The sequence below is a fragment of the Ahaetulla prasina genome, chromosome 16 (genome assembly GCF_028640845.1).
Source record: "Ahaetulla prasina isolate Xishuangbanna chromosome 16, ASM2864084v1, whole genome shotgun sequence".
Taxonomy (NCBI): Eukaryota; Metazoa; Chordata; class Lepidosauria; order Squamata; family Colubridae; genus Ahaetulla; species Ahaetulla prasina.
In genome coordinates, this window is record NC_080554.1 from 10,384,557 (window position 1) to 10,398,973 (window position 14,417).

A 14,417-nucleotide genomic window follows, 5' to 3' on the forward strand; every position below is an offset into this window, starting at 1 on the left:
TAGAATAGAATAGAATAGAATAGAAATTGAAAGAGAGTAGAATAGAATTCTTTATCAGCCAAGTGCGATTGGATGCACAAGGAATTTGTCTTTGGTGCATATGCTCTCAGTGTACATAAAAAGACAAGATGCATTCGTCAAGAATCATGAGAATCATTTAATGATAGTCATAGGGTACAAATGGGTGAAATTTAGCAGGTTCTGACAGGTTCTGGAGAACCGGTAGCGGAAATTTTGAGCAGTTCTGGAGAACCGGTAGTGGAAATTTTGAGCAGTTCGGAGAACCGGTAGCGGAAATTAGTTTGGAGAACCGGTAGCAGAAATTTTGAGCAGTTCGGAGAACCGGTAGCAGAAATTTTGAGCAGTTCGGAGAACCAGTAGCAGAAATTTTGATAAGTTCAGAGAACCAGTAGCAGAAATTTTGATAAGTTCAGAGAACTGGTAGCAGAAATTTTGAGCAGTTTGGAGAACCAGTAGCAGAAATTTTGAGTAGTTCGGAGAACCGGTAGCGGAAATTTTGAGCAGTTTGGAGAGCTGGTAGTGGAAATTTTGAGTAGTTCGGAGAACCAGCAAATACCACCTCTGGCTGGCTCCAGAGTTGGGTGGGAATGGAGATTTTGCAGTATCCTTCCCCTGCCATGCCCACCAAGCCACACCAAGCCACACCACGCCCATCAAGCCACGCCCACAGAGCCGGTAGTAAAAAAAAATTGGATTTCACCACTGGGTACAAATAAGCAATCAAATCATACTAGAAAACAATCAATATAAATCGTAAGGATACAAGCAACCAAGTTACGGTCATACCGTCATAAGTGGGAGGAAATTCATACGTGCCTAAAACTACATTTCTCCTCTTGGGAGTGATAGATTTAAAAAGTTAGGAAAACAAAGTCACAGCATTCAATTTTTATACGTGATAACCATAGCAAGGTTATTGTGGGCACAAAGATCGAAAGATTTGGAAATACGTATGACAGAGGGATGAGTTGATGAAGATGCTTGTACTTGCTGAAGTGATTAGATTAAACTTTGATTAGAAAATAAAAATCATTTATTGGTGGCTGGAAAACCCGGTTACGGACTTTTTGCGAAAAACACCCTCCAAAAAATGAACTCATGATCTCTGGTTTTGATGATTCTATAGAATTCATTATTGGCCAAGTGTAATTGGACATGCAAGGAATTCGTCTTTGGTGCATATGCTCTCAGTGTACATAAAAAGACAAGATACATCCGTCAAGAATCATAAGAATCACTTAATGATAGTCATTGGGTACAAATAAGCAATCGAATCATAGAATAGAATAGAATAGAATAGAATAGAATTCTTAATTGGCCAAGTGTGCGTGGACACACAAGGAATTTGTCTTTGGTGCATATGCTCTCAGTGTACATAAAAAGACAAGATACATCCGTCAAGAATCATAAGAATCACTTAATGATAGTCATTGGGTACAAATAAGCAATCGAATCATAGAATAGAATAGAATAGAATAGAATAGAATAGAATAGAATAGAATAGAATAGAATAGAATAGAATTCTTAATTGGCCAAGTGTGCATGGACACACAAGGAATTTGTCTTTGGTGCATATGCTCTCAGTGTACATAAGAAGACAAGATACATTTGTCAAGAATCATAAGTTACAACACTTCATGGTAGTCATGGGGTACAAATAAGCAATCGAATCATACTAGAAAACAATATAAATCATAAGGATACATGCAGAGATACAGTCATGCAATCATAAGTGGAAGGAGATGGGTGATGGGAATGATGAGAAGATTAATACTAGTGAAGACTTAGTGAATAGTTTAACAGTGTTGAGGGAATTATTTGTTTAGCGGAGCGATGGCGTTTGGGAAAAAACTGTTCTTGTGTCTAGTTGTTCCGGTGTGCAGTGCTCTGTAGCGTTGTTTTGAGGGTAGGAGTTGAAACATTTTGTGTCCAGGATGCGAGGGCTCTGTAAATATTTTCCCATCCCTCTTTTTGACTCGTGCAGTATACAAGTCCTCAATGGAAGGCAGGTGGGTAGCCATTGTTTTTTCTGCAGTTCTAATTATCCTCTGAAGTCTGTGTCTGTCTTGTTGGGTTGCAGAACCAAACCAGACAGTTATAGAGGTGCAGATGACAGACTCAATAATTCCTCTGTAGAATTGGATCAGCAGCTCCTTGGGCAGTTTGGGCTTCCTGAGTTGGCGCAGGAAGAACATTCTTTGTTGCGCTTTTTTGATGACATTTTTGATGTTGGGTGTCCATTTTAGGTCTTGAGATATGATAGAACCTAGAAATGTGAAGGTTTCTACTGTTGATACTGTGTTGTCTAGTATTGCAAGAGGTGGAAGTATGGGAGGGTTTCTCCTAAAGTCTACGACCATTTCTACGGTTTTGAGTGTGTTCAGTTCAGAATGTGTTCAATTTATCTATAGAAAAAATTATAGAAGAGTCACAATATAACTTTAGAAGTATGTTGGCCACTCTTCCCATAACTGCTGTAAAGGTAGAAGAAGAAAAAACATCTAAAGAAGGAACTTCCTTTTCTATTTTTCCTTCTATCTTTTTTCCTTCTTCTTTCTCCTTTTTTCCTTCTTCCTTTATCTGACTTGTTACCGATTTTTACTCTTCAACTTTCAGAACAAAACTCTATTCAAAAAAAAAACGCTGCTAATTTTCTGCATCCTGTTAAGCAGAATTTTTTTTAAAAAAAAAAAACACCTTCCAAATCATGCTAGGAAGAGAGGGCTGGTGGGGAGGGAAAAATTACCCCGACAACGTGCGGCTTGTTTCCGATAATTAAGAGATAGAAATAGGTTCAGGGGAAGCTTGGGGAAAACACACACACACACACACACGAACAAAATCTTGCAAATCTCAGCCGTTATTCTTTCCTGGGAAGTAAGTGACCCTTGCTGTTTTTATTTCAGAGTTTTTGAAGCTCAAAGGGTTCGGGAGCCTGACTAGCATTCCTCGCAGCTTCGGCTTCCGCAGAGTCTCCGTTGCCCCCAGACATGCCGAGACCCACGGAGGAGGGGGGTCGCTCTCTTCTAAGGGCTTCCTGACCTTCAGCTTTGAGATCACTCAAGACGACTTGGGCGCTGGGCCCAAAAGCCCGTCGCATTATGCCCGCTCCAGCCACATGTTCACCCACATGGGCACCATGCCCAGAGGCAGCACAAGACAGAAGGTGGGGAGCCATGGGGCAGAGAAGGCCTTGGAGACAACGTTGCAGAAGGCCCCAGAGCTTGGAGATTTGGGGAGAGTTGATGTTCCACAGACAGGTTCTCCATCGTGTGGAGAAGGAATGGAACCCAATGAGAAAGAGAGGTCGTCTTCTCTACTCAACGTTGGTCCAAGCGGTTCCTCAGAAGTGATGGTCCGGGCTGAGAAGCCCTCCCAATGTTTCCTTGAACCTGGAGAGGTGTCCAGCCCAGGAACAAAGGAGAAACCAAAGCAGGTAGAACGGGATTGTCTTCAAGGAACAGGTAGACCCTTTGAGAGGGCTCAGGATGACCTAGAAGTCTTCCCCCTAAGTCCATCTCACTATGCCCAGTCTTGTGACGCCTACAGTCACCTGGGCACCATGCCGAGAGCCCGTGCTGGGCAGTCCAAGAAGTCCACCAAAGAGAAGAAGCCGACAATGACTCAACAAGACCTCAAGCAAGATCTGCCCGCAGAAGCCACCCCGTCCCGTGAGGAAACTGCCAAGGAAGCTAGAGACCAAGAGACAACCTTAGAGGAGGACCTAGAACAAAGGTGAGAGAGAGTGTAACTTTGTTGGAAACCAAAAGGTTGTGTTAATGGTCCATCACTCGTTGGGTTGTGTTTGTGTAATGTGGATCTAGCTTCCATTTCCAAAATCCCTCACTCTTCCCCCAAATTGTATGGCCAGGAAGGCCCTCTAGGATAGTGTATCTCAAACTCAACAACAGGTGTGGACTTCTCTGGCTGAGGAATCCTGGGAGTTGAAGTCCACCACTATCTAGAAGTTGCTCAACTCTAGATAGACGTTCACCTGCTTACTGAACTCCTCTGCAGCCAAGAGAAACCAGCCCTACTACAGTAGCAGCCAAAATTGTGGAAACCTTTTGGGAAAAGTGTATTTTTGAGGTTTGATGGCTAATAACACCACTTTTTTGGGGAGGGGAGTTTCAAGATAATCGTATTTCCACTGCTGGAATTGGCCTGGGAATAGCCCAGACCTTAACCCAATTGAAAATCTATAGAACCGACTTAAGAAACTTGTTCGTCAGAAGCAACCCAGCAATAAAACCCAGTTAATAGAAGCCATGCTTCAATCTTCGTTTCATGTTATAACAGCTGCAGAACTAAAAGACTTGGTTCACTCCATGGGAAGACGTTGTAAGCAGAGGTGGGTTTTCAGCAGGTTCTGACCAGTTCTGGAGAACTGGTAGCGGAAATTTTGAGTAGTTCGGAGAACCGGTAGTAAAAATTCTGACTCCCCCCCACCCCCATCTATTCTTTGCCTCCCAAGTCCCAGCTGATGGGGAGGAAATGGGGATTTTGCAGTATCCTTCCCCTGCCATGCCCACCAAGCCATGCCACGCCCATCAAGCCACACCCACAGAACCGGTGGTAAAAAAATTTGAAACCCACCACTGCTTGTAAGGCCGACATTCATGCTAAAGGTGACCCAACAAAGTATTCACTGACATGGCGATCATTTCTGCATATCTCGTTTTTTTTCTACGTGTTTCCCTTTTCTTCTTTATCCTGTAATGGCTATTCTAATAGCAAATCCTTCCTAAAAAATGTGGCATTACGTTCTTGATTAAATTATCTTTTCAGTGATATATAATTTCATGGTACTGCTCCAAAAAAACAAAAAAAAACCCCCAAAAGTGGTGTTATTAGCTAGTTTTATTTTTTTTGATGTATTTTTTTCCTTTTTCTTTTGTGTACACTGAGAGTATATGCACCAAAACAAATTCCTTGTGTGTCCAATCACACTTAGCCAATAAAATTCAATTCTATTCTATTCTATTCTATTCTATTCTATTCTATTCTATTTTAGAAAATACAACTTTTCCCAAAAGGTTTCCACAATTTTGGCCACTTTTTATTTTTATTTTTTATATTTTTTTATTTGTCACAACAGTATATATAAGCATAAGCATGAAATAACCATACAAATTGGATACAATCAAAGGAAACATTAGGGCAGGAATGGTAGGCACACTGGTGCTCTTATGCGCCCCTTACTGACCTCTTAGGAATGGGATGAGGCCAATAGTAGACAGTCTTTGGTTGAAGCTTTGGGGATTTTGGGAAGAGACCACAGAGTCTTGTAGTGCATTCCAGGCATTAACGACTCTGTTACTGAAGTCATATTTTCTGCAATCAAGATTGGAACGGTTCACGTTAAGCTTAAATCTATTGTGTGCTCGTGTATTGTTGCGATTGAAGCTGAAGTAGTCTTCAACAGGAAGGACGTTGTAACAGATGATTCTATGAGTTAAACTCAGGTCATGTTGAAGGCAGCGGAGTTCTAAATTTTCTAAACCCAGGATTTCAAGTCTGGTGGCATAAGGTATTTTGTTGTTAACAGAGGACTGTATAGTATAGGGGTCTCCAACCTTGGCAACTTTAAGACTTGTAGACTTCAACTCCCAACTCTGGGAGTTGAAGTTCACAAGTCTTAAAATTGCCAGGGTTGGAGACCCCTGGTATAGTAAGCAGAAGGAGGCCATTATGTCAGGCAGAAGATGACAGGCGGGCAGGAGGGAGACCTTGGAATGAGTTGGGAGAAAAGACAACAACCCATCTCATAGAAGGGACACAACCCTCTTGGGTGATGGACAAGAGAAGGTCAGGGGATTTTTGCCAACCATTGCAAAAAAAAAACCAACCCAAAGAACTTTGGTCTCCTGCCACCAAATTGTCCTCAACTGCTCCAACTTGGCTGGTGCTTCCATGCTCCAGGGTCCATGAGATGAGGAATCTTCTCTTACTTTGTTCTGACCCCAGAGACGGACACCCCACCCCCCACCATCCCAAATCTTCTGAGAAGCTCTCTCACCATCAAAAAGAGGCGGGGAGGGGGGTCTTTGTAATCTCAGGAGACTGGGATTAGAGAGGGTTCTAGATCCAAGGGGACAAAGAGCAGGAAAGCTCCCAACCTCGGCTGGGCTTTGCATTCCAGGGGAAGAGGGAGGGACGGGGGACTTGGGAAGGAGGAGAAACCGAGGCCCGGAGGGAGGGAGGGAGGAAGGGAGGGAGGGGTCTGGATGGTCAAGGCTGGCAGAGCAAGAGGAGACGGAGCAGCAGGACGGAGGGTTAGTTGGAGTGTTGAGAAGATCCCCCACTTCCCCCTCCTTCCCTCTGGAGATACAACCAGGCAGGGGAGAAGCAATGGCCGAAGTGGGGATGCGATGCCCCAACCTGGATTCCGTCAGGTAAGGCCAGCGGGAATTCATTTGGCCGGGATTTTGCCTTGGTTCACATCCCGGCGTTGGGTTCGGTTCTTCAGGTGTGGTTCTGGAATCCCAGTTAGAGAGACGGGGAAGCAAAACATCTCAACCAGGGTCTGGCACGATTTGCAATTGCTGCCACAGTACGACAACAATCCTGGTTTTGCCTGCCCATTGCGCTAAACTGCGGGGTGTTTTTTTTTTCCTTTTGACACCTAACTATGGGGTGTCAAGTTAAGTGACATTAGCCAGATTATAAACCAGAGTTTGCAAGAGACAATGGCTGTGTTCTCACAGGTAGGTAGGAGGTCATGTTTTTTTTCAGAGCGAAAACGGCTGGGCCAGAAATCGTGGTTTGCGAACCACAGTAGCCCGGTTTACGTGCCAGGTTAAAAAATGAAAGCAAGTGAAGACAACAAGCGTCGTAATTCTCTTTTTCAGCGTTAGCTTTCCGACATTTCCGAGACTTTCCCACTTTTCAAATATTCAGAAAGTTCGTTGACATCTTGGTCCATATCTTTAGGTCACTGTTTTGTTTTTTTAAAAATGTTTAAAGTTCTTTTCTTTCTTTTTTTCCCCGCTTCCCTCTTTTCTCTGTTGGTTCATCATCTCTTGTCTGGCCGACTTCTAGATTGCTCAACCCTCTACCTCCAAATTTTTTTTCTTTACTTCCAGAAGAAGAAAAAAACCTCTGCAGAGTTTAATCAAAGGATCCAATTGATTGCTTTGGGAGGAGAAAGTAGGTCCCTTTCTTCTCAAAACCGTTTGGGGTTTCCTGTCTGCGGAGAGAAATAAGCCGGGAGGTTTTGTTTGTTTTTTTAAAATAAATAAATAGAAAAAATCGGCGAGTTTCAAAAAAAGACCCCAGCCGCTGATAGAAAGACGCCGGTTATTTTGATGGTCAAGATAGAGAGCAAGAAAATTGGAGGGGGCCAGTATTTTTTTCCCCCACCCTAATAACGATCTGTTTGAATCAAATGGATCCCTCCAGAACAACATGCTTAAGATGCTGCAGTGCCTGATTAGAATGGTGGCTAATAAACCATGATTAATAATAACATTGCAGCTGCTGCTTCTACGACCAAAAGTAGCCGAGATGCAGGAAACGTGGCCTCTTATCTCCTGCTTACTCTTCTAAGCAGCCTCTTTGCACCATTCCGCTTCACAACAACCCTGTGAGATAGGCCAGGCTCCAAATTCATCCCACTGTAGGGATTATAACCCTGATTTTTTTCTTTCCTGTTTGAGTTCAGCCCTCTCCACTCCCTTCTCTGTCCTTTCCCTAATAATCGGTTGGCTCTGTCCCAATCTGACACCCTCCGACTCCGTGGGAAAATTGCACAGTTCCTAGTTCGGTCCCATCGCTTTGGGGTGTCATTCCAGCCTCACCTCGCTGGGGAAGATGGGAGGTGTATTCCAGCAGTAAAGAGCTGGGAGTATACTGCCCAGTAGTAAGATTGAGATCATTCTTCAATACTTTATTTTCCTTCGTTCAGATAAGTTTCCAGTGGTCTGGTTTGTACATGACTCCTATAAACTCAGCCTCTGGGGTTTGCAAGACAGATTTATGCCTTATGGGGAGGGGAGGTACAAGCCCACCCTGGTGGTCTTTCAATCCAAAAAAAGGAGGATATTTTAGCATCGACACAGAATATTGTTAGGCTTTCTTGTACCCTTAAAAAAAAAACCAAACTGATTTTATTTTTTGAAGGGCAACGTTTCAAGATTGCTCTTTGACCGGCTAGGAAAAGTATTCATCGTCTTTTAAATATTCCCACCATCCTTTCCTTGCCGAATTAAATTACCCGAGCTGGCCTCATCGTGGGAATCAGACGCTGGCTGAGGACATCTGCAAACGGTTAAAAAGCCAGAATATATATATATATATATATATATATATATATATATATCCGTCATGCCGTGTGACTTCTTTTAGTGAACTCCCTATCCTCTTATTTTACTGACTTTTATCCATGATTGTAAAATCGTTTATTTTTATCTAATATTAACTTGTAAAGTTCTTTTATTAGGAGGAGCAATTTTAGGTTTAGGATTATGGAGAGGATTAGGTTTCAGGCGAAGTGTTCTGGAATTTTATCGGCTTCATGCATTCGCCAATGAAGAAGGGGTATGTTTTAAAATCTTTTAAACCACCCGAAGGATACAAAAACAAAAGCGAACGTTAAAGGCAAAAAAAGGGGGACTCGGAAAGAAAGTGTAAAAGGAGGTGTAAACTGGATATACAGGCCGGAGGAAGCCTTCAACCCAACATGGCGGCAATGACACCCAGACAATCAAAGATAAAGGACTTAGTTTAGATAATGGACATTTAAATACAGCACAGCATTTGGGTAAAATGGTTCGGCGGAGATCGTATGACATACATGGGACGAATTGGGGTAGATTGTAGGGGTGATACTTGAAATAGGATTTGGTCTTATTTGACTTATCTATCTATCTATCTATCTATCTATCTATCTATCTATCTATCTATCTATCTATCTATCTATCTATCTCTCTCTGTGTGTGTATATATATACACACACACATATATACACGAAGTGTGTATATATATATACGTGCACGAAGCTGAAGCCTGAAGATGACGAATGAGACTTCGTTGAAACGTCGCCAAGACACTTCCAATTTTACGCGGGAGAAAACCCGAATAACCAAAGACCTACATATATATATATATATATATATATATATATATATATATATATATATATATATATATATATATATATATATAAAGTTATTGCATTTTACTCCTGATTTCATTTTGAATGGTATTCATAGGATTTTATTCACAATTTTGTGTTTTGGAACTCTGTTTTTTGATATGGCCTAATGAGCTAATCATGCTTTATCACTTATAGCTTTTATGTACATTGAGAGCTTACGCACCGAAGACAAATTCCTTGTGTGTCCAATCACACTTGGCCAATAAAAAATTCAATTCAATTCAACTCAACTCAACTCAACTCAACTCAACTCAATTCAACTACTCTACTCTACTCTACTTTACTCTAGTCTACTCTACTCTACTCTATTCTACCCTACTCTATTCTACTCTACTCTATTCTACTCTGTTCTACTCTAGTCTACTCTAGTCTATTCTGTTCTGGTTTCTATTCTGTTCTGTTCTGTTCTATTCTATTCTATTCTATCGATTCCATATTCTATTCTATTCTATTCTTTTTAACAGATCTCTTCTCTTCTCTTCTCTTCTCTTCTCTTCTCTTCTCTTCTCTTCTCTTCTCTTCTCTTCTCTTCTATTCCATTCCATTCCATTCCCTATTCCATATTCTATTCTATCGTATTCCATATTCCTATTCTATTCTATTCTTTTTTTTTATTTGCATTTATATCCCGCCCTTCTCCGAAGACTCAGGGCGGCTTACATTGTGTTAAGCAATAGTCTTCATCCATTTGTATATTATATACAAAGTCAACTTATTGCCCCCAACAATCTGGGTCCTCATTTTACCTACCTTATAAAGGATGGAAGGCGGAGTCAACCTTGGGCCTGGTGGGGCTTGAACCTGCAGTAATTGCAAGCAGCTGTGTTAATAACAGACTGTCTTACCAGTCTGAGCCACCAGAGGCCCTTTTATTCTGTTCTGTTCTATTCTATTCACTAAACCTGTATGTTTTATTTAAGAGAATATATGAAAACCAAGTTATCCATCAAGGTTTTCCTGTTTTTAACTAAGTTTTAAAATAATAATACAGGTAGTCCTCGACTTACAACAACTCACTTAGTGACCGTTCAAAGTTACAACGGCACTGAAAAAAAGCGACTTAAGGCCATTTTTCACTCTTAACGGCGGCATCCCTGTGATCACATGATCGAAATGCAGACCGTTGGCATGACTCACCTTTACGACAGTGGCAATGTGCTAGGGGTCATGCGATTTCCCCCCCCCCCCCACACACACACACCTTTTGCGACCGTCTGACAAACCAAGTCAGCGGGGAAGCTGGATTCACTTAACAATGGCTTTATTAATTTAACAACTGCCTGCATTTAAAAAATGCAGCAAGAAAGGGGTCTGGCTCATTTCACAGGTGTCTCACTTAGCAACGTCAATTTGGGGCACCAGTCAAGGCCAAGATACTCTCAACTTTACATGGGAAAAAACCCGAATATGCCAAGACCTACATATATATATATATATACACACACACATATACCCTGTTTCCCCCCAAATAAGACATCCACTGATAATAAGCCATAGATAGATAGATAGATACATACATACATACAAATATGCCCTGTTTTCCCCAAAATAAGACATCCCAATAATAAGCCCTAGATGATAGATAGATATGAACGTATCTTTTCTTTTATGTACACTGAGAGCATCTGCACCAAGACAAATTCCTGGTGTGTCCAATCACACTTGGCCAATAAAAAATTCTATTCTATTCTATTCTATTCTATTCTATTCTATTCTAGATAGATAGATAGATAGATAGATAGATAGATAGATAGATAGATAGATACATCATAGATACATATAAATATGCCCTGTTTCTCCCAAAATAAGACATCCACTGATAATAAGCCATAGATAGATAGATACATAGATACATACATACATACATACATACATACAAATATGCCGTTTTCCCCAAAATAAGACATCCCAATAATAAGCCATAGATGATAGATAGATATGAACGTATCTTTTCTTTTATGTACACTGAGAGCATATGCACCAAGACAAATTCCTTGTGTGTCCAATCACACTTGGCCAATAAAAAATTCTATTCTATTCTATTCTATTCTATTCTATTCTATTCTATTCTATTCTATTCTAGATAGATAGATAGATAGATAGATAGATAGATAGATAGATAGATACATCATAGATACATATAAATATGCCCTGTTTCTCCCAAAATAAGACATCCCCTGATAATAAGGCCAATTGGGCTTTTGAGCACATGGCAATAAGGCCAAGCGCTTATTTCAGGGTTCAAAAAAATATAAGACAGGGTCTTATTTTCAGGGAAACAGTATATATATATATATATATATATATATATATATATATATATATATATATATATATATATATATATATATATATATATATATATATATATATATATATACATACTGTTTTGCCCTTACATGGGAAAAGACCCGAATATGCCAAGACCTACATATATATATATATATACACACACACACATATACCCTGTTTCCCCCCAAATAAGACATTCACTGATAATAAGCCATAGATACATACATACATACATACATACATACATACAAATATGCCCTGTTTTCCCCAAAATAAGACATCCCAATAATAAGCCATAGATGATAGATAGATATGAACGTATCTTTTCTTTTATGTACACTGAGAGCATATGCACCAAGACAAATTCCTTGTGTGTCCAATCACACTTGGCCAATAAAAAAATTCTATTCTATTCTATTCTATTCTATTCTATTCTATTCTATTCTATTCTATTCTAGATAGATAGATAGATAGATAGATAGATAGATAGATAGATAGATAGATACATCATAGATACATATAAATATGCCCTGTTTCTCCCAAAATAAGACATCCCCTGATAATAAGGCCAATCGGGCTTTTGAGCGCATGGCAATAAGGCCAAGCACTTATTTCAGGGTTCAAAAAAATATAAGACAGGGTCTTATTTTCCGTGAAACAGTATATATATATACAGTGTGTATATATATATATATATATATATATATATATATATATATATATATATATATATATATATATATATATATATATATATATATATATATATATATATACACACACTGTTTTGCCCTTACATGGGAAAAGACCCGAATATGCCAAGACCTATGTACCTATACCCGTGAAAACCTACGAATATACATATATATGTAGGTCTTGGCCTGTTTGTGTCTTTTAGTCTGGGGTTGGAAAATTTAGAGAGGAGGTTTGGTTCAGCAATGATGAGAAGTTAGGCAGGAGTTTGGGGGGTCTTAGAGGTACAGCAGCTGGGAGATTTCTGCTTTTTTTCTTCTTCTTCTTCTTCAGATTTAGTCCCTGGGTGCTCTCAAAATTCTTGGTTTCCTGCCCAGAATCTCCCCCCACCCCACACCCTGATTCACAACCCTGGAATTTTTCTCACGGTCCCCTCTCCCCCCCCCAACTTGACCCTTCAGCTTCCAAGCCCGTCTTCATCTGGTGCTCCGGGGCTGCGTGGAAAACTTTGGCGGAAACTGGGGTTGGGGGAGCTGCAAAAAAAGGCCCATCAAGCTCGGGATGAGAAGACAGCGGCAAAAAAAATTTTTTTGGGGGTGGGGAAAGAGCCCTTAGGGGGTTATTTTGGAGGAGGGAGGCAGATCCCTTGCATTTTGCAGATCGATTCCCACGCTTCCGATTTCGCCCTCGGCAGCTGGCCAACTTTGCTTGAAAGTTTTGCAACCAGGGTTGGCCGGTTCAACTCTTAGCCCCCAAACTCAACATGGGGGGTTGGGGTGGCTTGAAACATTTAGCCTCCAAGCCAAATCTGGCCTATCGTGACAAGCGGCCGGGGTGGGGGTGGGGAGGATAAACCATGGTTAGTGAAAAACCAGGATATCGTTGCCTACACCCTGGAGCTTCCTCCGGCTCCTCCCTTCCTTCGCATTGCTGTTGGGCTAGGAGAAGATGCTCTTATAATTTAAGTGTTTCGCTCTTAAATGGAGAAAGATAGGCAGCTCGGGAGAACCGGTTCATCTCGGCATGAGTCACCGTTCTGTGTCTCATCCAAACGGCTCGGCAAAGAGGCCCAGGGTTTTATATGTCTGAAAAAAAGGCCCCTGGGCTGGACAAGGAAGAGGCAACACCTCCCTCCATGGCAGATTAGACTAGATTAAATGTTTAGGCAAGAAACCCTACACCAATTCAGACCAATGGTTATCCAACATCTTAAAAACTTCCAGTGTTGGAGCATTCGCAACTTCTGGTGGCAAGTTGTCCCACTGATTAATTGTTCTCACTGTCAGGAAATTTCTCCTTAGTTCTTAAATTGATTCTCTCCTTGCTTAGTTTCCATCCATTGCTTCTTGTCCTGCCCTCAGGTGCTTTGGAGAATAGCTTGACTCCCTCTTCTTTGGAGCAGCCCCTGAGATATTGGAAGACTGCTATCCTGTCTCCCCTAGTCCTTCTTTTCGTTAAACTAGACCCGTCTGATTCCTGCCACCGTTCTTCATAAACCATCAAACGATAACACTGCCTCTTTAGAATAACAGAGTTGGAAGGGACCTTGGAGGTCTTCTAGTTCAACCCCTACTCAGTCAGGAAACCCTACACCACTTCAGACCAATGGTTGCCCAATCTCTTCTTAGAAACTTCCAGTGTTGGAGCATTCACATCTTCTGGAGGCAAGCTGTTCCATTGATTAATTGTTCTCACTGTCAGGAAACTTCTCCTTAGTTCTAGGTTGCATCTCTCCTTGATGAGTTTCCATCCATTTCTTCTTGTCCTGCCTTCAGGTGCTTTGGAGAATAGTTTGACTCCCTCTTCTTTGGGGCAGCCCCTGAGATATTGGAACCCTGCTATCCTGTCTCCCCTGGTCCTTCTTTTTATTAAACTAGATAAGGGGAGACATTTACAAGCAGAAAGAAGAATGAACTTAGATAGGAGGCTGAGTGCAGCTGACAGAGAAGGGTAAAGGATAAGAGAAAATAGTTAGGCTGTTAAAAGTTTCCTGCCCGGGAAAACAATTTAACTTGCACGACAGACAGGAAAAATATGTCCTAATTCTTAGCCACATCCTACTTCTCGGTGGAGAAATCAGTCTAAAGGGTCAAAAAAAAAGGATGAAGACTAACCACTTCCAGCACAGGAAGTCCGCCTGGTTGCTGACCCCGGGACCCTCCCAGTTATTTTCGTCCTTCTTCTCCAGCCCCGCCGTTTCCGTCCTTGCAAGATGGGCCTTGGTGTTCCTAATGTTTGGGGGGAAACAGATGGG

General features: G+C 41.3%; 1 protein-coding gene across 1 annotated transcript in view; it reads left to right on the forward strand.

The window, feature by feature from the left end:
- The window catches only part of SH2D3C (SH2 domain containing 3C), a 52,492-nt gene that overhangs the window by 2,727 nt on the left and 35,348 nt on the right, over positions 1–14,417 (forward strand). The window contains exon 2 of the mRNA XM_058159311.1: positions 2,928–3,756. Within this exon, the coding sequence (XP_058015294.1) occupies positions 2,928–3,756 (829 nt within the window). The remainder of the gene's footprint in view (positions 1–2,927; positions 3,757–14,417) is intronic.